A 27,361-nucleotide genomic window follows, 5' to 3' on the forward strand; every position below is an offset into this window, starting at 1 on the left:
CGGAGAAAACCCACGCAGGTCACGTGGAGAGCGTACAAACTCCGTACAGACGGCGCTCGTAGTCAGGATCGAACCCGAGTCTCCAGCGCTGCATTCGCTGTAAGGCAGCAACTCTGCCGCTGCGCCACCGTGCCGCAGGGGGGTTCAGCGAGGTGACGTAACTCGGCCACATAATCAGCGACTCTCTCACCCGGTTGCCGACGATGAGAGTTGAATTTGTAACGCTGGAGATGACCGACGGTTTCGGGACCTTGTGATTCGTGACTGTTGACACCATCTCAGAATATTCGACTTGCCCAGGTTTCTGTGGAGCAAGCAAACTCGAGACGAGTCTGTACGTTGGTCCTCCGCACACGGAAACCAAGATAGCCCTCTTCTTTCCCGCATCTGTAATGTCGTTGGCTAGGAAGTAATGTTCAATGTGCTCGGCGTACTGCACCCAGTCGCCCTGTGCAACATCAAAGCCCCCTATTGAGCCAAAGGTAGCCATGGTAGCCACATCAGCAAGTCACCAGGCGAAACTTCAAAACATGTTTATCCTCGTCGCCAATTAATGCTACGTTCTACTCAGTATCATTCTCGAAAGCACGCATTCACGCTGGGGACCAAAACAACACACGTCTGGACACAAGATCGCCATTTTAACTCTCTGTGCATTTTCGCAATGCGCAGGGCAGCCTTACCATATTGTTGCATGCGTACATCACATGTTGATGTTGGGGGAGTCCAGAACCAGGGGCCACAGTTTAAGAATAAGGGGTAGGCCATTTAAGACTGAGATGAGGAGAAACTTTTTCACCCAGAGAGTTGTGAATCTGTGGAATTCTCTGCCTCAGAAGGCGGTGGAGGGCAATTCTCTGGATGCTTTCAAGAGAGAGCTAGATAGAGCTCTTAAGGATAGCGGAGTCAGGGGGTATGGGGTGAAGGCAGGAACGGGGTACTGATTGTGAATGATCAGCCATGATCACAGTGAATGACAGTGCTGGCTCGAAGGGCCCAACGGCCTAGTCCTGCACTTATTGTCTATTATTGCCTTCTCCTGGTTATCTTTGATGCCCTTACCAATCAAGAACCTGTACCATCACCACTTTAAAAGTACCCAATGACTTTGCCTTCACCACTGTCTGTGGCAATGAATTCCACAGATTCACCGCCCTCTGGCTAAAGAAATCCCTCCTCGTCTCCCCTCTAAAGAATTGCAGAGAAAGTCATGGTGCCACGCAACACTGAAACAGGCCCTTCATCCCAACTTGCCGACGCTGACCAAGGTTCCCCATCAGTATATGTCAAGTTTGCCCACGTTTGGCCCATATTCTTCTGAACTTTTCCTATCCATGTACCTGTCCAAATGCCTTTTACATGTTGTTGGTATAATCGTCATCATAATCATTCTTTATTAGCCAATTATGTTTTGCAACATAGGAGGTATTTGATTTCCCACGCAGTCATACCAATGAAAACCAACATGACACACAATATCCACTTTTACATGAACATCCACCACAGTGACTCCTCCACATTCCTCACTGTGATGGAAGGCCAAATAAAGTTCAACTTTCTTCCCTTCTTTGTTCTACTGCGGTCGGGGGCCTCGAGCTTCCCGTTGATTGGACGATCTTGGCTCCCGTAGCCGGCAGTCGGGCTCTCCGCGTCGGGGCGCTCAAACTCCCGTACCGGGGGGATCTCAGCTCCCCCGATCCGGGCGATCTACCCCGGGTCAGAGCTAGTCGAAACCTTCCGTGGCTGGAGCTTCCTGACATCAGTCTCCCTAGTACCTGCCTCCACTACTCCCTGTATAATTTGTGACCACTAAGTGTCTTGGCTAAACTGAAGGATTAAGAAGTAATTGAAGCCCTAAGAGGGCCTACAGGGCCCTAGTGAGACCACACCTGGAGTACTGTGTGCAGTTTTGGTCTCCAAATTTGAGGAAGGACATTCTTGCTGTTGACGGCGTGCAGCGTAGGTTCACCAGGATAATTCCTGGAATGGCGGGACTGTCGTATGTTGAAAAACTGGAGCGACTAGGTTTGTATACACTGGAACTTAGAAGGATGAGAGGGGATCTTATTGAAACATATAAGATTATTAAGGGATTGGACACGTTAGAGGCAGGAAACATGTTCCCAATATTGGGGGAGTCCAGAACCAGGGGCCACAGTTTAAGAATAAGGGGTAGGCCATTTAGAACGGAGATGAGGAAGAACTTTTTCACTCGGAGAGTTGTAAATCTGTGGAATTCTCTGCCTCAGAATGCAGTGGAGGCCAATTCTCTGGATGCTTTCAAGAGAGAGCTAGATAGAGCTCTTAAGGATAGCGGAGTCAGAGGGTATGGTGAGAAGGCAGGAACGGGGTTCTGATTGTGAATGATCAGCCATGATCACATTGAATGGCGGTGCTGGCTCGAAGGGCCGAATGGCCTACTCCTGCACCTATTGCCTATTGTCTATTGTTGCGTGTTAACCAGCCAGCGGAAAGACAATCGAGCCATTCACAGTGTACAGATACATGATAAGGGAATAACGTTCAGTGCAAGGTTAAGCCAGCAAAGTCCGATCAAGGATAGTCCGAGGGTCTCCAATGAGGTGGATAGTAGTTCAGCGCTGCTCTCAGGTTGTGGTAGGTTGGTTCAGTTGCCTGATAACAGCTGGGAAGAAACTGTCCCTGAATCTGGAGGTGTGCGTTTTCACACTTCTACACCTTTTGCCCGAGAAGGGAGAAGAGGGAGTGGCCGGGTGAGACTGGTCCTTGATGATGCTGCTGGCCTTGCCGAGGCAGTGTGAGGTGTAGATGGAGTCAATGGAAGGGAGGTTGGTTTGTGTGATGGTCTGGGCTGCGTCCACAATTCTCTGTAATTGGAGCCATTGCATTTAGAGTTATACAGCTCATTATTACGGTTCCTATTATATATTTTCCTTCTAACCTTAAACCTATGTCCTCTGTTTAGTTTAGTTTAGTTTCAAGATGCACTGGAAACAATAGTGAAAGGCCTGGATAGAGTGGATGTGGAGAGGATGTTTCCACTAGTGGGAGAGTCTAGGACTAGAGGGCACAGCCTCAGAATTAAAGGACGTTGCTTTAGGAAGGAGACGAGGAGACATTTCTTTAGTCAGAGGGTGGTGAATCAGTGGAATTCTTTACCACAGAAGGTTGTGGAGGCCAAGTCAGTGGATATTTTAAAGGCAGAGATAGATAGATTCTTGATTAGTGCGGGTGTGAAAAGTTATGGGGAGATGGCAGGAGAATGGGGTTAGGAGGTGGAGATAGATCGGCCATGATTGAATGGCGGAGTATACTTGATGGGCCGAATGGCCTAATTCTACTCCTATTCCTTATGACCTTATGACAGGCCCTTCGGCCCACTGACTCCACGCCAACCAGCGATCCCTGCACACTAACGCTATCCGACTCACTCTGGAGACAATGAACAATTCTTACTGAAGCCAATCGACCTGCAAACCCGCACGTCTTTGGAGTGTGGGAGGAAACCGGAGCACCCGGAGAAGACCCAAGCCGGGAGAACGTGCAAACTCCGCACAGACAGCACCCGTAGTCAGCATCGAACCCGGGTCCCTGGCGCTGTGAGGCAGCAACTCTACCCGCTGTGCCACCGTGGGTCATGGTTCATTTGCAACTGAAGGGAGGAGAAAGCTGGAAGGTCACAAGGGATAGGAGCAGAATTAGGCCATTCGGCCCATCGAGTCCACCCCGCCATTCAATCATGGCCGATCCATCTCTCCCTCCTAACCCCATTCTACTGCCACCTGTGGAACTCTCTGCCTCAGAAGGCAGTGGAGGCCAATTCTCTGGATGCTTTCAAGAGAGAGCTAGATAGGGCTCTTAAAGATAGCGGAGTCAGGGGGTATGGGGAGAAGGCAGGGACGGGGTACTGATTGTGGATGATCAGCCATGATCACAGTGAATGGCGGTGCTGGCTCGAAGGGCCGAATGGCCTCCTCCTGCATCTATTGTCTATTGTCTATTGTCTATTCTCCCCACAAACTCTGGCACCTGTACTAATGAAGAATTATTGTTGGGTTTTTTTTGGGCACAAAGGGAATGGGTGACGGGACAAAACCTGGTAAGTGACAAGTGGGTAGATTTGCAGTTTGTTTGCTTACTTGGGTGGTGCTGTGCATTGACTCGGTGACTCACTACTGACAAGGGTTTGTACAATTCAAACAGGTTGGGACAGATCTGTGGCTGTTTAGACAGACTAAAGGTCTCAGTCTTTCGAGTTTAATCAGAACCTGCTGTCATTTCCAAGTAATCAGGTGTACCTTTGTGGTTTTGAAGTGCGGGAAGGAACGGCAGATGCTGGTTCAAACCAAAGATGGACACAAAATGCTGGAGTAACTCAGCGGGACAGGCAGCATCTGTGGAGAAACAGAATCGGTGACGTTTCTGGTCAAGACCCTCCTTCAGACTGAGAGTCAGGGGAGAGGGAAATTAGAGATATAGACGGTGATAACATCTCATTGTCTGCCACTCGTTTTCACCTAGCACACAGCTAACAATGGCCTGTTTCCTTTATCATTGCATATCTTTCATTCATGCAGTGACTAGTGGGGTACCGCAAGGCTCAGTGCTGGGACCCCAGCTATTTACAATATATATTAATGATTTGGACGAGGGAATTGAACGCAACATCTCCAAGTTTGCGGATGACACGAAGCTGGGGGGCAGTGTTAGCTGTGAGGAGGATGCTAGGAGGCTGCAAGGTGACTTGGATATATTAGGCGAGTGGGCAAATGCATGGCAGATGCAGTATAATGTGGATAAATGTGAGGTTATCCACTTTGGTGGCAAGAACAGGAAAGCAGACTATTACCTGAATGGTGGCCGATAAGGAGAAGGGGAGATGCAACGAGACCTGGGTGTCGTGGTACACCGGTCATTGAAAGTAGGCATGCAGGTGCAGCAGGCAGTGAAGAAAGCGAATGGTATGTTGGCATTCAGAGCGAGGGGATTTGAGTATAGGAGCAGGGAGGTTCTGCTGCAGTTGTACAGGGCATTGGTGAGACCGCACCTGGAGTATTGCGTACAGTTTTGGTCTCCTAATCTGAGGAAAGACATTCTTGCCATAGAGGGAGTACAGAGAAGGTTCACCAGATTGATTCCTGGGATGGCAGGACTTTCATATGAAGAAAGACTGGATAGACTCGGCTTGTACTCGCTGGAATTTAGAAGATTGAGGGGGGATCTTATAGAAACTTACAAAATTCTTAAGGGGTTGGACAGGCTAGATGCAGGAAGATTGTTCCCGATGTTGGGGAACTCCAGAACAAGGGGTCACAGTTTAAGGATAAGGGGGAAGTCTTTTAGGACCGAGATGAGAAAGTTTTTTTTCACACAGAGAGTGGTGAATCTGTGGAATTCTCTGCCACAGAAGGTAGTTGAGGCCAGTTCATTGGCTATATTTAAGAGGAAGTTAGATGTGGCCCTTGTGGCTAAAGGGATCAGGGGGTATGGAGAGAAGGCAGGTACGGGATACTGAGTTGGATGATCAGCCATGATCATATTGAGTGGCGGTGCAGGCTCGAAGGGCCGAATGGCCTCCTCCTGCACCTATGTTTCTATGTTTCTATGTTTCTATGTTTCTATGTTCTATGTTCTATATATCTCTACATCACCATCTATATATCTCCTTTCCCTTTCCCCTGACTCTCAGTCAGAAGAAGTATCTCGAACCAAAACGTCACCATTCCTTCTCCCCAGAGATGCTGCCTGACCTGCTGAGTAACTCCAGCATTTTGTGTCTATCTTTTTTTGGTTTTGATGTTCTTTTTGAAAAAGCTAAGCAACCATAGAACCTTTTATTTTAGTTTAGAGATACAGCGCGGAAACAGGCCCTTTCGGCCCACCGGGTCCGCGCCGCCCAGCGATCCCCGCACATTAACGCTATCCTACACACACTGGGGACAAGGTTTTTTTAAAACATTTTACCAAGCTAATTAACCTACAAACCTGCACGTCTTTGGAGTGTGGGGGGAAACCGAAGATCTCGGAGAAAACCCACGCAGGTCACGGGGAGAACGTGCAAACTCCGTACAGACGGCGCCCGTAGTCGGGATGGAACCCGGGTCTCCGGCGCTGCTTTCGCTGTAAGGCGGCAACTCTACCGCTGCACCACCGTGCATTACCTCTTGATTTTTGTTTTGAATAAAAGATACTTGTCGATTATAATATTTTGTTTCAGACAAATGTTGTCAACATCAAATGTTGTCAGGCTGGAAAGGATGCAAAGATTTACGAGGATGTTGCCAGGACTAGAGGGTGTGGGCTATAGGGAGAGGTTGAGTAGGCTGGGTCTCTATTCCATGGAGCGCAGGAGGATGAGGGGTGATCTTATAGAGGTGCACAAAATCATGAGAGGAATAGTTTGGGGAGACACGCAGTCTCTTGGCCAGAATTGGGGAATCAAGAACCAGGGGACATAGGTTTAAGGCGAAGGGGGAAAGATTTAATGGGAATTTGAGGGGTAATTTTTCACACAGAGGGTGGTGGGTGTATGTAGCGAGCTGCCAGAGGAGATAGTTGAGGCTGGGACGATCACAATGTTTAAGAAACATTTGGACAGGTACATGGATAGGACAGGTTTGGAGGGATATGGGCCAAATGCAGGGAGGTGGGACTGGTGTAGCTGGGACATGTTGGTCGGTGTGGGAAGGTTGGGCTGAAGGGCCTGTTTCCACACTATCATTCTATGGCTCTATGGCTCTGTGGCAAGAGAAGGGGGTGAACGAGTTCCTTTATCGAGGTCGGACCGGGTGGAGTCACCAGCAGTGGCTGCCTCACCTGCAGTGGCTGCCTCACCAGCAGTGGCTGCCTCACCTGCAGTATATCTGTCCTTTCTTCTGTTTTTGTTATTTTAAATATGTGTTAAAAGTATGTTTTAGTGTTCCTTGGTTTTACAGTATGTGGGGGGGACAATAGACAATAGACAATAGACAATAGGTGCAGGAGTAGGCCATTCGGCCCTTCGAACCAGCACCGCCATTCAATGTGATCATGGCTGATCATTCTCAATCAGTACCCCATTCCTGCCTTCTCCCCATACCCCCTGACTCCACTATCATTAGTGGGCCACAGTTTAAGAATAAGGGGTGGGCCATTTGGAACGGAGATGAGGAAAAACCTTTTCACTCAGAGAGTTGTAAATCTGTGGAATTCTCTGCCTCAGAAGGCAGTGGAGGCCAATTCTCTGAATGCATTAAAAAGAGAGCTAGATAGAGCTCTTAAGGATAGCGGAGTCAGGGGGTATGGGGAGAAGGCAGGAACGGGGTACTGATTGTGAATGATCAGCCATGATCACATTGAATGGCGGTGCTGGCTCGAAGGGCCAAATGGCCTACTCCTGCATCTATTGTTTATTGTCTATTAAGAGCTGTATCTAGCTCTCTCTTGGAGGCATCCAGAGAATTGGCCTCCACTGCCTTCTGAGGCACAGATTTCCATAGATTTACAACTCTCTGAGCGAAAAAGTTTTTCCTCATCTCCGTTCTAAATGGCCTACCCCTTATTCTTAAACTGTGGCCCCTTGTTCTGGACTCCCCCAACATCGGGAATGTGTTTCCTGCCTCTAGCGTGCCCAATCCCTTAATAATCTTATGTGTTTCGATAAGATCCCCTCTCATCCTTCTAAATTTCAGCGTATACAAGGGGGGAAACTTTTTTTCAATCTCTTACCTCGACGGAGATGGGATATATCTCCGTATCGTATTAATATTATTATTTTTAAAAATAGGTGCAGGGGTAGGCCATTCGGCCCTTCGAGCCTGCACCGCCATTCAATATGATCATGGCTGATCATCGAACTCAGTATCCCGTACCTGCCTTCTCTCCATACCCCCTGATCCCTTTAGCCACAAGGGCCACATCTAACTCCCTCTTAAATATAGCCAATGAACTGGCCTCAACTACCTTCTGTGGCAGAGAATTACACAGATTCACCACTCTCTGTGTGAAAAAAAACGTTCTCATCTCGGTCCTAAAAGACTTCCCCATTATCCTTAAACTGTGACCCCTTGTTCTGGACTTCCCCAACATCGGGAACAATCTTCCTGCATCTAGCCTGTCCAACCCCTTAAGACAGGGGTTCTCTGTCCTCACAGCGGCCTAACATCGAGGAGTGTGGAATCCGCTGTGCTGGACGTCTGTGTTAAATTTCATTTTATGTGGCTATGTGTGTTGTTGCTTTTTTTACTTCGTGTGGCTGTGTGGTAACCCAGGTTTCACTGCACCTTAACCGGTACGCGCGACAATGAAATTGATCCTGAAATCTTGAAATCTTGATCCGGTGAAAGTTTTGTTGCTGTCGTTTCAACCCTCTGACTTTTCTTGCTTCTCAGACCAGAGGAGATGACGGCAGAGATCCCACTGTTGCCAGACAACGTGCTTCAGGTTCTCAGCCACCAGCTGAGTCAATGTGTGCAGAGATTAGCGACCGAAGAGGCCGAGACGGGCCTCGAGCAGGCACTGCTCCTGATAAAGTTCCTCATCATCATCTGCAGGTACGCCCCATCCATATCTCCCGCCCGACTTATTTTCTGTTGTCTCAGTTTATCAGTGACAGGAGCAGAATTAGGCCGTGGAGGAGGATGGGTGTTCAAGAGTTAACTAGGCCAAGTGGACCCGTTGGGCACAAACCTCTTCTGCCTGGGTGCGGCACCCCTCTCCTCCCCCCCTCCCCCTCCCCAATCCATCCCCCCCATCCCCCCTCCCTCTCCCCTCCCCTCCCCCACTTCCCCGCCCCTCTCCCCCCTCCCTCCCTCCCCCTCCCCTCCCCCACTTCCCCTCCCCTCTCCCCCCCCTCCCCCTCCCCTCCCTCCTACTCCCTCTCCCCCCTCCCTCCCTCCCCCTCCCCTCTCCCCCTCCCCCTCCCCTCCCCCTCCCCTCTCTCTCCCTCCCTCCTACTCCCTCTCCCCTCCTCCCCTCTCCCTCCCTCCTACTCCCTCCCACTTCCCCTCCCCCTATTCCCCCCCTGCTCCATCCCCCTCAATCCCCCTTATCTTCCCTCCTCCCTCCGCTCCTTCCACCCCCCACTCCCCTCCCCTCTCCCCCCCTCTGCTCTCCCCCTCCCCCCTCCCTCCCCCCTCCCTCCCCACCTCCCCTCAACCCCCACTCCCCTCTCTCTCCCTCCCTCCCACTTCCCCATCCCCTCCCTCCCCCCTCCCCTCAACCCCCACTCCCCTCTCTCTCCCTCCCTCCCACTTCCCCATCCCCTCCCCCCCACTCCATCCCCCTCAACCCCCCTTATCTTCCCTCCTTCCAACCCCCACTCCCCTCCCCTCCCCTCTCCCCCCCTCCTCCTCTGCTCTCCCCCTCCCTCCCCCCCTCTCCCCCTCCCCTCTCCCTCTCCCCCTCCCTCCCCACCTCCCCTCTCCGCCCCCCCGCTCCCCATATTCCCCCCCACTCCATCCCCCTCAATACCCCTTATCTTCCCGCCTCCCTCCCCCCTCCTTCCACCCCCTCCCTCCCCCCTCCTTCCACCCCCTCCCTCCCCCCTCCTCCCTCCCCCCTCCTTCCACTCCCTCCCTCCCTCCCTCCCTAGGAGATAGATTTAAACTTTAAAATGTGAATAACTTTAAAAATATACTTTATTCTGACCAATTCTTTTTAGTTTATAGTTTAGAGATGCTTACTGACTGTTTAAATGTCAGACGCAATAGAATCAACGAAGTGAAAACCATCGGCAAAAACGTGAAGAATCAAAAATGTCTGGTTTAGTTTAGTTTAGTGATACAGTGCGGAAACAGGCCCTTCGGCCCACCGAGTCGGCGCCGACCAGCGATCCCCGCACATTAACACTATCCTACACACACGAGGGACAATATTTTACATTTACACCAAGCCAATCCAGAACCAGGGGCTAATAATAAAGGGGAGGCCATTTAAAACTGAGGTGAGAAAAAACTTTTTCACCCGGAGAGTTGTGAATTTGTGGAATTCTCTGCCACGGAGGGCAGTGGAGGCTGATTCACTGGATGAATTTCATATCATATCATATCATATATATACAGAGAGAGAGTTGGATAGAGCTCTTGGGCCTAGTGGAATCAAGGGATATGGGGAGAAGGCAGGCACGGGTTATTGATTGTGGACGATCAGCCATGATCACAAGGAATGGCGGTGCTGGCTCGAAGGGCCAAATGGCCTCCTCCTGCACCTATTTTCTATGTTTCTACAAACCTGTGGGTATTTGGAGTGTGGGAGGAAACGAAATATCTCGGAGAAAACCCACGCAGGTCACGGGGAGAACGTACAAACTCCGTACCGACGGCGCCCATAGCGAGGCAGCAACTCTACCGCTGCACCACCGTGACATCCCTAGTTTAGTTTATTATTGTCCCGTGTACCGAGGTACAGTGAAAAGCTTTCTTGTCCTGAGAATAAAGCCCTAGCCCTTGAGTCTTGTCATCTGAAGCTCCCGATTAGATTGTGATGGAAACATGGAAACATAGAAACATAGACAATAGATGCAGGAGGAGGCCATTTGGCCCTTCGAGCCAGTACGCACCGCCATTCATTGTGATCATGGCTGATCGTCCACAATCAGTAACCCCGTGCCTGCCTTCTCCCCATATCCCTTGATTCCACTAGCCCCTAGAGCTCTATCTAACTCTCTTTTAAATTCATCCAGTGAATTGGCCTCCACTGCCCTTTGTGGCAGAGAATTCCACAAATTCACAACTCTCTGGGTGAAAAAGTTTTTTCTCACCTCAGTTTTAAATGGCCTCCCCTTTGTTCTTAGACTGTGTGGCCCCTGGTTCTGGACTCCCCCCAACATTGGGAACATTTTCCCTGCATCCAGCTTGTCCGGTCCTTTTATGATTTTATACGTCTCTACAAGATCCCCTCTCATCCCTTCTAAACTCCAGTCAATACAAGCCCAGTCTTTCCAATTTTTCCTCATATGACAGTCCCGCCATCCCAGGGATTAACCTGGTGAACCTACGCTGCACTGCCTCAATAGCAAGGGTGTCCTTCCTCAAATTAGGAGACCAAAACTGCGCACAATACTCCAGGTGTGGTCTCACCAGGACCTGTGGTCTCAACTGCGGAACTGTGATGGGCTGCGTGTGACTGCATCTCATGCTGAGAATGTCCAATAACCGGTTCCATTTCTTCATCACACAGAAACTTTGAGAACATTGAAGCAAAGATCACTCCGACGTTCATCCTGGAGGTGATTGAATTGTTGGCAGTCTGTATATCTGAGGTGAGTCCTCCTTCATTTATTACCTTACCATGGGAACCATTTCCACATCGTCAGGGAGAATGTGGGAGCTCATCGAAACTCCGCCTCTGTAAACCCCCCCCCCCAAATAATCAGCGTGGAATTATAACTAGCGGGGAATTTAACAGCGGTTACTCCAGCACCAGTGGCGGTTCCGGGAACCTAAACAATTGGCACCGCAACACTTCTCATCGTGTTCCGGTTTCATCTGCCAAACTTGTCATCCATCCATCCATCCATGATGCCGGCACGGTGGCGTAACAGCAGTAGAGTTGCCGCCTCACAGCGCCGGAGATCCCGACCACGGGCGCCGTCTCCACGGAGTTTGCACGTTCTCCCCGTGACCTGCGTGGGTTTTCTCCGAGATCCAGAACCAGAGGCCACAGTTTAAGAATAAGGGGTAGGCCATTTAGAACTGGGATGAGGAAAAACTTTGTCAGTCAGAGAGTTGTGAATCTGTGGAATTTTCTGCCTCAGAAGGCAGTGGAGGCCAATTATCTGAATGCATTCAAGAGAGAGCTAGATAGAGCTCTTAAGGATAGCGGAGTCAGGGGGTATGGGGAGAAGGCAGGAACGGGGTACTGATTGAGTGATCAGCCATGATCGCATTGAATGGCGGTGCTGGCTCGAAGGGCCGAATGGCCTCCTCCTGCACCTATTGTCTATTGTCTATCTTCGGTTTCCTCCCACACTCCAAAGACGTGCAGGTTTGTAGGTTAGTTGGCTTGGTATAAAATGTAAAATTGTCCCTTGGGTGTGTAGGGTGGCGTTAATGTGTGGGGATCGCTGGGCGGTGCGGACTCGTTGGGCTTAAAGGCCTGTTTCCACGCTGTCTCTCTAAACTAAACTAAAGACCACAAGGAATTGCAGAGAGTTGTGGACGCAGCCCAGACCATCACACAAACCAACCTCCCTTCCATTGACTCCATCTACACCTCACGCTGCCTCGGCCAGGCCAGAAGCCCAGACCATCACACAAACCAACCTCCCTTCCATTGACTCCATCTACACCTCACGCTGCCTCGGCAAGGCCAGCAGCATCATCAAGGACCAGTCTCACCCCGGCCACTCCCTCTTCTCCCCTCTCCCATCGGGCAAAAGGTACAGAAGAAGTGTGAAATCACACACCTCCAGATTCAGGGACAGTTTCTTCCCGGCTGTTATCAGGCAACTGAATCATCCTACCACAACCAGAGAGCGGTCCTGAGCTACCATCTACCTCATTGGTGACCCTCGGACTATCTTTAATTGGAATGGCGGGACTGTCGTACGTTGAAAGACTGACGCTACTAGGCTTGTATACACTGGAATTTAGAAGGATGACAGGGGATCTTATTGAAACATATAAGATTATTAAGGGGTTGGACACGTTAGAGGCAGGAAACATGTTCCCAATGTTGGGGGAGTCCAGAACCAGGGGCCACAGTTTAAGAATAAGGGGTAGGCCATTTAGAACGGAAATGAGGAAAAACCTTTTCAGTCAGAGAGTTGTGAATCTGTGGAATTCTCTGCCTCAGAAGGCAGTGGAAGGCAATTCTCTGAATGCATTCAAGAGAGAGCTGGATAGAGCTCTTAAGAATAGCGGAGTCAGGGGGTATGGGGAGAAGGCAGGAACGGGGTACTGATTGAGAATGATCAGCCATGATCACATTGAATGGCGGTGCTGGCTCGAAGGGCCGAATGGCCTCCTCCTGCACCTATTGTCTATTGTCTATTGACTTTACTGGACTTTACCTTGCATTGAACATTATTCCGTTTATTGTGTTTCTGAACACTGTGGACGGCTCGATTGTAATCATTTATAGTCTTTCCACTGACTGGTTAGCACGCAACAAAAGTTTTTCACTGCACTTCGCAGAAACAGGCCCTTCTGTCCATCGAGTCCGGGCCAGGGTGACGAGGCCTTAGGGGCGGCACGGTGGCGCAGCGGTAGAGTTGCTGCCTCACAGCGCCAGAGACACGGGTACAATCCTGACCACGGGTGCTATCTGTACGGATTTTGTACGTTTCCCCCGTGACTTTGTGGGTTTTCTCCGGGCGCTCCGGTTTCCTCTCCCTTTCCAAAGACGTGCAAAGTGTAAATTGTCCCTAGTTTGTGGGATAGTGCTAGTGTACGGTGTGATCGCAGATCGGCAAGGCCTCGGTGGGCCGAAGGACCTGTTTCAGCGCTGTATCTAATCTAAACGTGAAATGCCACCTTTCCATGTTCTCCAGAGATGCTGCCTGACCCGCTGAGTTACTCCAGCACTCTGTGAAACGTCACCTATCCATGTTCTCCACAGATGCTGCCTGACCCGCTGAGTTACTCCAGCACTCTGTGAAACGTCACCTATCCATGTTCTCCACAGATGCTGCCTGACCTGCTGAGTTACTCCAGCACTCTGTGAAACGTCACCTATCCATGTTCTCCACAGATGCTGCCTGACCCGCTGAGTTACTCCAGCACTCTGTGTCCCCTAATCTATGATAAATAGATTGTTTCACAGGAAGTGTTGTCATCTGTTTAGTTTAGATTTGTTTAGAGATACAACAATGAAACAGGCCTTCGGCCCACCGGGTCCGCACCGACCAGCGATCCCCGCACATTAACACTAGCCGATTAACCCACAAACCTGCACGTCTTTGGAGTGCGGGAGGAAACCGAAGATCTCAGAGAAAACCCACGCAGGTCACGGGGAGAACGTACAAACTCCGTACAGACAGCGCCCGTAGTCGGGATGGAACCCGGGTCTCCGGCGCTGTGAGGCAGCAACTCTACCGCTGCACCACCGTGCCGCTCAATCTGCTATCAGTTTGTTTGATCGTTTTTTCTCTCTCTCCCCAGCTGAAGAATGAAACACATAGTCTTTTGCCGGACACCTCCAAGGTTGAGCAGTTTACCGCGTACGGACTGCACCTGTGCGAATGTCTCTTCGATCCGTACCAAATCTGGAGGCGGTGCTTGGGCGGGTGAGTACAGGCCGTGTAGTGTCAATAGGGGTGCCAACTATCACCCTCCCAAATACGGGACAATGTGACGTCACCGCCCCGCGCCCCACGTGACCTCACCCAGCCGGCGGCCACGTGCTCCCGCTCCACCAATAGCGGCCGCCCTTGCCGGGAGGCGGGTTGCTACGCAACCTCCGTTGCGCGAACACACTCGCCTGCTCTCCGAACACACTCCGTTAGCCTACAATGTCCGGGCCTACAGCGGCCCCATGGCCTACATTGTCCGGGCCTCCACTGTCCGGGCCCACAGCGGCCACTGGGCCTACAGTGCCCGGGCCTACAGCGGCCCCTGGGCCTACATTGTCCGGGCCTACACTGTCTGGGTCTACAACGGCCCCTGGGCCTACATTGTCCGGGCCTACACTGTCTGGGTCTACAACGGCCCCTGGGCCTACATTGTCCGGGCCCACAGCGGCCACTGGGCCTACATTGTCCGGGCCTACAGCGGCCCCTGGGCCTACAGTGCTCGGGCCTACAGCGGCCCCTGGACCTACATTGTCCGGGCCTACACTGTCTGGGTCTACAATGGCCCCTGGGCCTACATTGTCCGGGCCTACACTGTCTGGGTCTACAACGGCCCCTGGGCCTACATTGTCTGGGCCTACAGTGCCCGGGCCTACAGCGGCCCCTGGACCTACATTGTCCGGGCCTACACTGTCTGGGTCTACAACGGCCCCTGGGCCTACATTGTCCGGGCCTACACTGTCTGGGTCTACAACGGCCCCTGGGCCTACATTGTCTGGGCCTACACTGTCTGGGTCTACAGCGGCCCCTGGACCTACATTGTCCGGGCCTACACTGTCTGGGTCTACAGCGGCCCCTGGGCCTACATTGTCTGGGCCTACACTGTCTGGGTCTACAGCGGCCCCTGGGCCTACATTGTCCGGGCCTACAGGGTCCGGGCCAACAGCGGCCCCCAGGCCTAATACGGGACAAGGGCAGTCCCATACGGGACAAACCAATTTAGCCCAAAATATGGGATGTCCCGGCTAATACGGGACAGTTGGCAACCCTAAGTGACAAACACTGACCAGGGTGGTGAATCTGTGGAATTCTTTGCCACAGATAGCTGTGGAGACCAAGTCGGTGTGGGTCGAAGGGCCTGTTTCCATGCTGTATCTATAAACTAAACCTATTATCTAAAACAAATGAGCCATCTAATTGGAAAACAGAGATGTGCTGAGGATGTTTCAACTGGTGGGAGAGTCTAGGACTAGAGATCACAGCCTCAGAATTAAAGGACGTTCCTTTTGGAAGGAGAATTTCTTTAGTCAAAGGGTGGTGAATCTGTGGAATACTTTGCCACAGAAGGCTGTGGAGGACGAGCCAATGGATATTTTGTAAAGTAGAGATTGATAGATTCTTGATTAGTAAGGGTGTTAGAGGTTATGGGGAGAAGGCAGGAGAATGGGGTTGAGAGGTAAAGACACAGATGTTCATTGGCAGATGTTCTGTCATGCCAATCTTCCACTTCCACCACACTCCCAATCCAGTCTAGATCTCTGATGGTTCAATGTACAAACTCCGTACAGGCAGCGCCCGTAGTCGGGATGGAACCCGGGTCTCCGGCGCTGCTAGCGCTGTAAGGCGGCAACTCCACCTCTGCGCCAGATGTGCTGAGCTTGTGATGTGCTTGTAAAGTCCATGCCTCACTTCACAATCCTGTTTGGTTCCAGAGAGATCATCAGCTCGATGGAACGGAGTAAATACAAGTTCACCCCAGCTGTTCTACCTCAGGAATTCAATACATTCTTCCATGGTAAGTAAACGTGTTCACTTTGACAGAAGCCGGGCGCAGCGTTGGAGTTGCTGCCTTAACGCGAATGCAGCGCCGGAGACCCGGGTTCCATCCCGACTACGGGCGCTGTCTGTACGGAGTTTGCACGTTCTTCCCGTGACCTGCGTGGGTTTTCTCCAAGTAAAGGGGAGGTACAACGAGATCTGGGTGTCCTAGTGCATCAGTCACTGAAAGGAAGCATGCAGGTACAGCAGGCAGTGAAGAAAGCCAATGGAATGTTGGCCTTCATAACAAGAGGAGTTGAGTATAGGAGCAAAGAGGTCCTTCTGCAGTTGTACAGGGCCCTAGTGAGACCGCACCTAGAGTACTGTGTGCAGTTTTGGTCTCCAAACTTGAGGAAGGACATTCTTGCCATTGAGGGCGTGCAGCGTAGGTTCACGAGGTTAATTCCCGGAATGGCGGGACTGTCGTACGTTGAAAGACTGGAGCGACTAGGTTTGTATACACTGGAATTTAGAAGGATGAGAGGGGATCTTATTGAAACGTATAAGATTATTAAGGGGTTGGACACGTTAGAGGCAGGAAACATATTCCCAATGTTGGGGGAGTCCAGAACCAGGGGCCACAGTTTAAGAATAAGGGGTAGGCCATTTAGAACGGAAATGAGGAAAAGCTTTTTCAGTCAGAGAGTTGTAAATCTGTGGAATTCTCTGCCTCAGAAGGCAGTGGAGGCCAATTCTCTGGATGCTTTCAAGAGAGAGCTAGATAGAGCTCTTAATGTTAGCGGAGTCAGGTGGTATGAGGAAGAAGGCAGGAACGGGGTACTGATTGAGAATGATCAGCCATGATCACGGTGAATGGCGGTGCTAGCTGGAAGGGCCGAATGGCCTATTCCTGCACTTATTGTCTATTATCTTCGGTTTCCTCCCACATTCCAAAGACGTGCAGGTTTGTAGGTTAATTGGCTTGGTGCAAATATAAATTGTCCCCAGTGTGTGTAGGATCGTGTTAGTGTGTGTGGATCGCTGGGCGGTGTGGACTCGGTGGGCCGAAGGGCCTGTTTCCGTGCCGTATCTACATTAAACCAAGAAGCCAATGGCCAAAGAAGGTCTAGGAAGGAACTGCAGATGCTGCAAATGCAAGAATCTGACGAAGGGTACCAACCCAAAACATCACCTGTCCCTCTTCTCCAAAGATGCTGCCTGACCCGCTGAGTTGCTCCAGCACTTTGTGCCCATCAACCAAGAGGGTATCATTTGGTCAGGAGACACAAGGAATTACAGGTGCTGGAATAAGATCATAAGACCATACAGGAGCAGAATTGGGCCATTCAGCCCATCGGGTCTACTCTGCTATTCATCATGGCTGATCTATCTCTTTCTCTCAACCCCATTCACCTGCCTTCTCCCCATAACCCCTGATGCCAGTGTTGATCAATCTCCAGTTTAAAAATAGCTATTGACTTGGCCTCCACAGGTTTCTTTAGTTTAGGGATACAGCACGGAAACAGGCCCCTTTGGCCCACCGGGTCCGCGCCGACCAGCGATCCCCGCACATTAACACTATCCTACACCCACTAGGGACAATTATCTTTACATTTACCAAGCCAATTAACCTACAAACCTGCACGTCTTTGGAGTGTGGGAGGAAACCGACGATCTCGGAGAAAACCCACGCAGGTCACGGGGAGAACGTACAAACTCCGTACAGACGGCGCCCGTAGTCGGGATGGAACCTGGGTCTCTGGCGCTGTGAGGCAGCAACTCTACCGCTGCACCACCGTGCCACCCTGTTATTGAAGACACTTTCTCCAATGGTTGTATCTTTAAGCGAGCTAAATTACGTGGAGACTTTCTGCAAATACTCTCAATTATTCTAATTTTAGCCTCTTGTGTTTTTGTTCCATGACCTTGGAGAAAGTTTCCAGGGCAGCCAGACCTTACCGAAGACAATTCAACTGCGGCTGTTGTACCTTTATGGAGCAGTTATCAATGGCAGCAAAGTAAGCTTGGAATAAACTATCTCAAACTGAAAACTTACAAGGCAACTTTTTTTCCTTCTTTCTCGCCTCCCTGGGGAGGATAGTTTATTACTGAATATGCAGTTATTGTTCTGGCAGGTAACAGTGGAGAGGTAGTTTAGATATTACTTTGGCATTCGACTTGGTTTACTTGGCTGAGCATCTATCCTGGTGGTATAGCGCCAAGTTAGTTAGTTAGTTAGTTAGTTAGTTAGTTAGTTAGTTAGTAAGTCAGTCAGTCAGTTAGTTAGTTAGTTAGTTAGTTAGTCCATCAGTCAGTCAGTTAGTTAGTTAGTTAGTTAGTTGGTTAGTTAGTTAGTTAGTTGGTTAGTTAGTCAGCCAGTTAGTTAGTTGGTTAGTTAGTCAGTTATTTGGTTAGTTAGTTAGTTAGTTAGTTAGTTTGTTAGTTAGTTGATTAGTTAGTTGGTTAGGTAGTTAGTCAGCCAGTTAGTCATTTAGTCAGTTTGTTTGTTTGTTTGTCAGTGCATTAGCTAGTTTGCGAGTGAGTTAGTTAGTTTGCGAGTGAGTGAGTTAGTTTGCGAGTGAGTGAGTTAGATTGCGAGTGAGTGAGTTAGTTAGCGAGCTAACTAGATAGTTATTTAGTTAGTTAGTTGACTAGTTAGTTCGATAGTTAGCTAGTTACTCGGTTAGTTGGCTAGTTTGTTAGCTAGTTATATAGTTAGCTAGTTACTCGGTTACTTAGTTCAGTTTAGTTTATTATCCCGTGTACCGAGGTACAGTGAAAAGCTTTTGTTGCGTGCTAACCAGTCAGCGGAAAGACAACGCATGATTACAGTTGACCATTTACAGTGTACAGATACATGATAAGGGAATAACGTTTAGTGCAAGGTAAAACCGCAAAGTCCGATCAAGGATAGTCCAAGGGTCACCAATGAGGTAGATAGTAGTTCAGCACTGCTCTCTGGTTGTGGTGGGACGGTTCAGTTGCCTGAAAACAGCCGGGAAGAAACTGTCCCTGAATCTGGAGGTGTGCGTTTTCACACTTCTGTACCTTTTGCCTGATGGGAGAGGGGAGAAGAGGGAGTGGCCGGGGTGAGACTGGTCCTTGATGATGCTGCTGGCCTTGCCGAGGCAGCGTGAGGTGTAGATGGAGTCAATGGAAGGGAGGTTGGTTTGTGTGTGGGGTCACCAACTGTCCCATATTAGCCGGGACATCCCATATTTTGGGCTAAATTGGTTTGTCCTGTACGGGACGCCCTTGTCCCGTATTAGGCCCGTGGGGGGGGGGGGGGGGGGGGCTGTAGGCCCGGAGGCCCGAGCGCCGCCTAACGGAGGTTGCGTAGCAACCCGCCTCCCGGCCCGAGCGGCTGCCATTGGTGGAGCGGGAGCACGTGGCCGCTGGCTGGGTGAGGTCACGTGGGGCGCGGGGCGGTGACGTCACCTTGTCCCTTATTTGGGAGTGAGTAAGTTGGCAACCCCTATTCGTGTGATGGTCTGGGCTGTGTCCACAACTCTTCCTTGCAATTCCTTGCTGTCTTGGACGGGTGAGGGGAGGGGAGGGGAGGGGATGGGAGGGGAGGGGAGGGGAGGGGAGGGGAGGGGAGGGGAGGGGAGGGGAGGGAGTGGCCGGGGTTGCGAGCAGCAAGTACTTTGTGCTTTGGCGTTAACCTCCTCATTGGGCTGGATGTCATGGGCCAGAGGCGTGACTGAACCCTGCCCCCGGTCTCTCCCCTGCAGCAGAGTGCCCTGGTGGCCATCACCCCCGACCGCAGTCCAGGCTCTCATGACGGTCCTCCGGGCCTCGAGCCATGCGGGGGCCCAGGAGGTGAGGGAGAGCAGGCCGCTGCACGTGGCATTGAAGTGCCTGATCGCCATGATACACATCCTCCACGCCAGCAGCCTGGACCAGCGGCAGGTGGACATCAAGGCCATCTTGGAAGGCTACTTCAAGCTGCTCAATGCCGACAAGTTAGTGGCCTTGCTGGAGGGGGCAACGCAGAGCCCGCTGGAGGACGGCTTCATCTCACTGCGCATCCTCATGCTCAGTAAGTGGAGATGGAGCTCACAACATCGAAAATAGGTGCAGGAGGAGGCCATTCGGCCCTTCGAGCCAGCACCGCCATTCAACATGATCACGGCTGATCATCCACAATCAGTACCCCTGCTCCTGCTTTCTCCCCATCTCCCTTGATTCCGTTACCCCTAAAAGCGCTATCTAACTCCCTCTTGAAAACATCCAGTGATTTGGCCTCCACTGCCCTCTGTGGCAGAGAATGCCACAGATTCACAACCCTCTGGGCGGAAAAGGATTTTCCTCCACCAAGTTTTCTCTCCCCCTCTCCCCTCCCCTCTCTCTCTCTCCCTCTCCGCCCCTCTCCATCTCCCTCCCCCTCTCTCTCTCTCTCCCTCTCCGCCCCTCTCCATCTCCCCTCCCCCTCTCCCTCTCCCCTCTCCCGTCTCTGCCCCTTTCCGTCTCCCCTCGCCCTCCCCCTCTCTCCCTCTCCCTCTCCGCCCCTCTCCATCTCCCCTCCCACTCTCCCTCCCCCCCCCCCCGGCTCCCTCCCTCTCCCCCCCCTCTTCCCCAACATGGGGAACATTCTTCCCGCATCTAGCCTGTCCAATCCCTTAAGAATTTTACATGTTTCTGTAAAATCCCCTCTCGTCCTTCTAAATTCCAGTGCACACAAGCCCAGTTGTGCAGCGTAGGTTTACTAGGTTAATTCCCGGAATGGCGGGACTGTCATATGTTGAAAGACTGGAGCGACTAGGCTTGTATACACTGGAATATAGAAGGATGAGAGGGGATCTTATCGAAACGTATAAGATTATTAAGGGGTTGGACACGTTAGAGGCAGGAAACATGTTCCAAATGTTGGGGGAGTCCAGAACAGGGGCCACAGTTTAAGCAGGAGGAGGCCATTCGGCCCTTCGAGCCAGCACCGCCATTCAATGTGATCATGGCTGATCATTCTCAATCAGTACCCCATTCCTGCCTTCTCCCCATACCCCCTGACTCCCCTATCCTTAAGAGCTCTGTTTAGCTCTCTCTTGAATGCATTCAGAGAATTGGCCTCCACTGCCTTCTGAGGCAGAGAATTCCACAGATTCACAACTCTCTGAGTGAATTTTTTTGTCCTCATCTCCGTTCTAAATGGCCTACCCCTTATTCTTAAACTGTGGCCCCTGGTTCTGGACTCCCCCAACATTGGGAACATGTTTCCTGCCTCTAACGTGTCCAACCCCTTAATAATCTTATACGTTTCGATAAGATCCCCTCTCATCCTTCTAAATTCCAGTGTATACAAGCCTAGTCGCTCCAGTCTTTCAACATACGACAGTCTCGCCATTCCGGGAATTATCCTGGTGAACCTACGCTGCACGCCCTCAATAGCAAGAATATCCTTCCTCAAATTTGGAGACCAAAACTGCACACAGTACTCCAGGTGCGGTCTCACTAGGGCCCTGTACAACTGCACACAGTACTCCAGGTGCGGTCTCACTAGGGCCCTGTACAACTGCACACAGTACTCCAGGTGCGGTCTCACTAGGGCCCTGTACAACTGCACACAGTACTCCAGGTGTGGTCTGTGACTCTATGACTCTAAAGGAAAGGCTTCTCTGTTACAGGCGCCATCTCGGACATGTTAAACTGCAAGGACCCGCCCTGCTCTCCAGGCCATCTCTCCAACAACAACTGCTTTGAACACATCATTAGACTCATCCAGAACAGCAAGGTAGGCACCTCGCATTGCTGTAGATATCTCCCCTCGCTTGCTATCTCCTTTCCCTGCCTGTATTCTCATCGACTCTTAAAAACGGCTCGGTGGCGCAGCGGTAGAGTTGCCGTCTAACAGCGCTTGCAGCGCCGGAGACCCTGGTTCGATCCCGTCTACGGCCGCTGCCTGTACGGAGTTTGTACGTTCTCCCCGTGACCTGCGTGGGGTTTCTCCGAGATCTTCGGTTTCCTCCCACACTCCAAAGACGTGCAGGTTTGTAGGTTAATCGGCTTGGTATAAGTGTAAGTTTTCCCTAGTGGGTGTAGGGTAGTGATAGTGTGCGGGGATCGCTGGTCGGCGCGGACTGCGGTGGGCCGAAGGGGCCTGTTTCCGCGCTGTATCTCCAAACTAAGCTAAGCTAAGCTCTTGGGAGCTGAGGGAAATAATGTGAAATAATTTTAAAGAAAGGGAAAAACTAGAAATGCTTCAATTCTGTAATGAATGGAATTAACAAAATGCTGGAGTAACTCAGCGGGACAGGCAGCATCTCTGGGGAGAAGGAATGGGTGACGTTTCAGACTAAGAAATCTTCAGAATTAATTAACATGTGTACAATGAAACTGCAGATGCCGGTTTATACCGAAGGTAGATACAAAGAGCTGGAGTAACTCACGCAGCAGGTCTGGAGAACATGGATAGGTGACGTTTCACCAGAGTGCTGGAGTAACTCAGCGGGTCAGGCAGCATCTGTGGAGAACAATGGATAGGAGATGTTTCACAGAGTGCTGGAGTAACTCAGCGGGTCAGGCAGCATCTGTGGAGAACATGGATAGGAGATGTTTCGGGGTCACGTCTGAAGCGCACCATATCCAGAGACAAAGTCCAATGTCGCAATGGGGTAGAGGTGAATGGGACAGTACCCAACTTATGGAAGGGCCGTTCAGAAGCCTGATAACAGAGGGGAAGGGGCTGTTCTTGAGTCTGGTGGTGCGCGCTTTCAAGCCTCTGTACCTTAGAGTCATAGAGTGATACAGCGTGGAAACTGGCACTTCCACCAACTTGCCCACACCGGCAATTGGTTGAGCTTATATGACTTGGTATTACAATCCCTACTGTAATCGGCACCTTCTTAATCTCTTGAGTGGGGGTAGGGGTAAAGACTTTAATATGATCATCAGGTGGGCACCCTCCTTCCTTGGTGTGTCGTTGATAGGCCCACGACACCTCCAGAGGGCTCAACAGCGATACCTGGCGTCCCAGGTGCGCTCCCCTCCGTTTTTACCCCTGTTGCTGGTCATTTTTGCAGCCCAGTTGGACTCTTTCCTCCTTCAGCCACAGCCAGTTGCTGCTTCGCTCGGCAGCCTCTGACAGCAACCTGATGGCTTGCCGGAAGGCCTGTCCTCGGACTCCCATTCCCTTCAGGAGTCTGGTTGTTGACGTGGCTACAAATCCTCTACACCAACCTCTACAGGGAGCACCTGGGCACGCCAGCCGCGTTGTTCTGCCTCGGCTGCTAAGTCTGAATACTTCAGGCACTTGAGTTCATGTGCTTCACCAACTGCAGCCTCCAAGGCACAGTTAAGTCCACGATGTACAGGGACTTCGGTGCGGTTGACCACAAGATCAGGTCCGGCCTGAGATTAGTTGTGATGATCTCTGGTGGAAATATGAGCTTCTGATCTAGATCAGCCTGCATTCTCAGTCCCGGGCAGTGTCCAGGAGGGGCGGTTCCTTTCTTGCAAATGGCTTCTCCGGAAGTTGTCCTGCTCTTACAAAATGGTGGTTTTCAAGAAACCAGGCATTGGGGGAGGGTGGGCATTGGTGGTTGTTCTCCTACCTTCCAAGGTAATCGCCAGTTGTCGCAGGACCTGATTGTGCCTCCAATGTGTAGCGGCCTTGTGAAAGACTGGTTTTGCAACCAGTGAGGATGTCCCAGCTACACTAGTCCCACCAGCCTGCGTTTGGTCCATATTCCTCCAAAACATTTCCGCTGACTGGTTAGCACGCAACAAAAGCTTTTCACTGTACGTGTGACAATAAACTAGGCTGAACTGAAACGAAAACTGACGTTGGGTCACCTATCCATGTTCTCCAGAGATGCTGCCTGAGCCGCTGAGTTACTCCAGCACTTTGCGCCTGTGTGTGGCCAAGTGGGTTGTCAGTGTGAGGAGTGTGTGTGAGTGTGACCTAGTTTGTCCACATGGGTCATGCTCTGTGCATTCTTCAAAGAAAGTAGGTCAAAGCTATTTTCGTTATCAAAGATTATTAAGGGGTTGGAGGCAGGAAACATGTTCCCAATGTTGGAGGAGTCCAGAACCAGGGGCCACAGTTTAAGAATAGGGGTGGGCCATTTAGAACTGAGATGGAGGTAAAACTTTTCAGTCAGAGAGTTGTGATCTGTGGAATTCTCTGCCTCAGAAGGCAGTGGAGGCCAATTCTCTGGATGCCTTTCAAGAGAGAGCTAGATAGAGCTCTTAAGGATAGTGGAGTCAGGGGGTATGGGGAGAGGGCAGGAACGGGGTACTGATGAGAATGATCAGCCATGATCACATTGAATGGCGGTGCTGGCTCGAAGGGCTGAATTGCCTCCTCCAGCACCTATTGTACATTGTCTAAAAGACCTACTTCAAAAAAAAAACAGGTGTTTCTCAGCCTTGCTCGCCCCAGCTTCACATCTCTGTTCAGTTAGGTCGGCACAGCGGGTAGAGCCCCTGCCTGACAGCGCCAGAGACCCGGGTTCCACCCCGACCTCAGGTGCTGTCTGTGTGTGTGTGCGTGGAGGTTCCACGTTCTCCCCGCGGCCACGTGGGCTTTTTCCGGAAGCTCCCGTTCCCTCCCACACCCCAAAGATCTCCCGTGCGGGTTTGTAGGTTAATTTGTGGGCGGTCACGGTGGCGCGGCGGGTAGAGTTGCTGCCTTACAGCGAATGCAGCGCCGGAGACCCGGGTTCCATCCGACCGCGGGCGCCGTCTGTACGGAGTTTGTACGTTCTCCCCGTGACCTGCGTGGGTTTTCCTCCGTGACCTTCGGTTTCCTCCCACACTCCAAAGACGTGCAGGTTTGCAGGATAATTGGCTTGTATAAATGTAAAACATGGGCCCTAGTGGGTGTAGATAGTGTTAATGTTCGGGGATCGCTGGGCGGCGCGGACCCGGTGGGCCGAAGGGCCTGTTTCCGCGCTGTATCTCTAAACTAAAACCCTCTGTGAACTGCCCCGAGTATGTAGGGAATGGGTGAGAAAGTGGATACATAGGACTAGGGTGAGCGGGCGATCGCCTTGGTCGGCACGGACTCGGTGGGCCGAAGGGCCTGCTTCTGCTCTTTAACTCTCAATCCATGAATTAAAACCAATAACACTCTACTTGTTTCATCTGGGCCGATGAGGTAAGAATGAATTTGTGTTGCAATGTCCTGTTTTGTGAGCTTTGTGTGAGTTCAGATGCCATGTATTTTATGCATTTTGTTTTTTTCTTGTTGCTATCCCAACCCTTTCTGTTAACCCCCCCCTCAACCTTTCCTCTCCCCTCCCCCTCCTCCCCCTCTTCCCTCTCTCCCTATCCCTCTGCCCCCCTCTTCCCTCTCCCTTTCCCCCCTCTCCCCTCCCCCTCCTCCTCCCCTCCCCCCTCCTCCTCCCCTCCCCCTCCTCCTCCCTTCCGCCTCTTCTCCCTTCCTATTTCTCTCCCCCTCCCTCTCTCCCTTTTCCTCTGACCCCCTCTTCCCCCTCTCCCTCTTTCCCTCCCCCTCCCTCTCCCTTTCCCCCCTCCCTTCTCCTCCCTCCTCTCCTCCTCTGTTCCTTCACCCCACCCCTCCCTCCCCTCTCCCCCTCCTCTCTCTTTGACAGCTCTATGTCGGCAGTGCATCTCAGGATGATGGAGAGGGGGTTCCAGACCTTGCCACTCAGTTACTGACTGAGATCAATCTCAGCAAGGTACTGTCTCTGCCACTGAACCGATGGGGAAGGGAACCGGCCAGGGTCTGGTGTCAGTACGATGCAGGCGTTGAAATTCCCCCCCGCCCCGCCCCGTAATTCCCCCCAAAACTGTGTCCCCTGGGCCGGGTGAGGCGGCCGATCTCCACCTCATCGGACTTCCGCGGTCGATCGGCAGAGGGGTCGAATTTGCCCCCTGCGGCTGACTCTCTGGAACTCTGGCCCGGCCAGAGCCGGCAGATCCGTCCCATAGCCGACCTCCCAAGGCCGACTTTGAGGGCCGGTATCTCGGCTAGGGTTGCCAACTGTCCCGTATTAGCCGGGACAATCCCGTATATTGGGCCTAAATTGGTTTGTCCCGTACGGGACCGCCCTTGTCCCGTATTAGGCCCGGGGGGGGGGCGCTGTAGGCCCGGACCTTGTAGGCTCGGGGCCCTGTAGGCCCGGACAGTGTAGGCCAGGACACAGTAGGCCCAGGGGTCGCTGTAGTCCCGGGACAGTGTAGGCCAGGGACAGTGTAGGCCCGGACACTGCAGGCACCGACACTGTAGGCCCAGGAGCCGCTGTACTCCCAGACAATGTAGGCCCGGAAGCCCGGGCGCTGCCTAACGGAGGTTGCATAGCAACCCGCCTCCCGGCCCGGGCGGCCGCCATTGGTGGAGCGGGAGCACGTGGCTGCTGGCTGGGTGAGGTCACCTGGTGACGTCACCTTTTGTCCCTTATTTGGGAAGTGAGAAAGTTGGCAACCCTAATCTCGGCCCCTCCAGCGACCGGTGTCCCATAATGACGGACTCCCCTCGGCAAGCCGTGACCTCTGTTGGTCTGGCAACACGGGTAATCCAGAGAGGCCCCAGAACCAAGTGATGGGGGGAAATCCGCCTGTAACTGCAGAAAGATCCTTAAAAACAAAATTATTCCAGAAGCAAAGACTCGGTGCATTAAGCCTCACAAGACCCTGCAGCTTGCTGCTGACACCACCTGATTTTGTCCTTCCTGCTTGCTTGCTTGCTTACTTGTGTGGGAAGGAACTGCAGGTGCTGCTTTACACCGAAGATAGACCCAGAACGCCAGAGTAACTCAGCGGGTCGGGCAGCATCTCTGGAGAGAAGGAGTGGGTGACACTTGTGGGTCGAGACCCTTCTTCAGACTGAGAGTCAGGGAGAGGGAAACGAGACGTGTAGACGGTGCTGTTGAGAGAGAGAGAGAGAGATTGAAAGAAATGCAAAAAAAAAAGTACGATGATAATAGACAATAGACAATAGGTGCAGGAGGAGGCCATTCGGCCCTTCGAGCCAGCACCGCCATTCATGTGATCATGGCTGATCATTCTCAATCAGTACCCCGTTCCTGCCTTCTCCCCATACCCCCTGACTCCGCTATCCTTAAGAGCTCTATCCAGCCCTCTCTTGAATGCATTCAGAGAATTGGCCTCCACTGCCTTCTGAGGCAGAGAATTCCACAGATTCACAACTCTCTGACTGAAAAAGTTTTTCCTCATCTCAGTTCTAAATGGCCTACCCCTTATTCTTAAACTAAACTGTGGCCCCTTGTTCTGGACTCCTCTCATCCTTCTAAATTCCAGTGTATACAAGCCTAGTCGCTCCAGTCTTTCAACATATGACAGTCCCGCCATTCCGGGAATTAACCTAGTAAACCTACACTGGACGCCCTCAATAGCAAGAATATCCTTCCTCAAATTTGGAGATCATAACTGCACACAGTACTCCAGGTGTGGTCTCACTAGGGCCCTGTACAACTGGAGAAGGACCTCTTT

The 27,361-nt window shown here is 51.6% G+C and overlaps 2 protein-coding genes across 3 annotated transcripts in view; one reads left to right on the forward strand and one right to left on the reverse strand.

The window, feature by feature from the left end:
• Positions 1-27,361, reverse strand: part of LOC144593236 (D-serine dehydratase) — a 555,040-nt gene that overhangs the window by 65,198 nt on the left and 462,481 nt on the right. The gene's annotated exons all lie outside the window — the stretch shown is intronic.
• The window catches only part of nbeal2 (neurobeachin-like 2), a 147,645-nt gene that overhangs the window by 9,626 nt on the left and 110,658 nt on the right, over positions 1-27,361 (forward strand). Inside the window, 9 exon segments of the mRNA XM_078398453.1 lie at positions 8,349-8,510; positions 11,137-11,218; positions 14,061-14,185; positions 15,901-15,983; positions 17,879-17,964; positions 19,681-19,710; positions 19,712-19,988; positions 21,571-21,677; positions 25,501-25,587. Of these exon segments, the coding sequence (XP_078254579.1) occupies positions 8,349-8,510; positions 11,137-11,218; positions 14,061-14,185; positions 15,901-15,983; positions 17,879-17,964; positions 19,681-19,710; positions 19,712-19,988; positions 21,571-21,677; positions 25,501-25,587 (1,039 nt within the window).

Source organism: Rhinoraja longicauda, chromosome 4, assembly GCF_053455715.1.
Source record: "Rhinoraja longicauda isolate Sanriku21f chromosome 4, sRhiLon1.1, whole genome shotgun sequence".
NCBI lineage: Eukaryota > Metazoa > Chordata > Chondrichthyes > Rajiformes > Arhynchobatidae > Rhinoraja > Rhinoraja longicauda.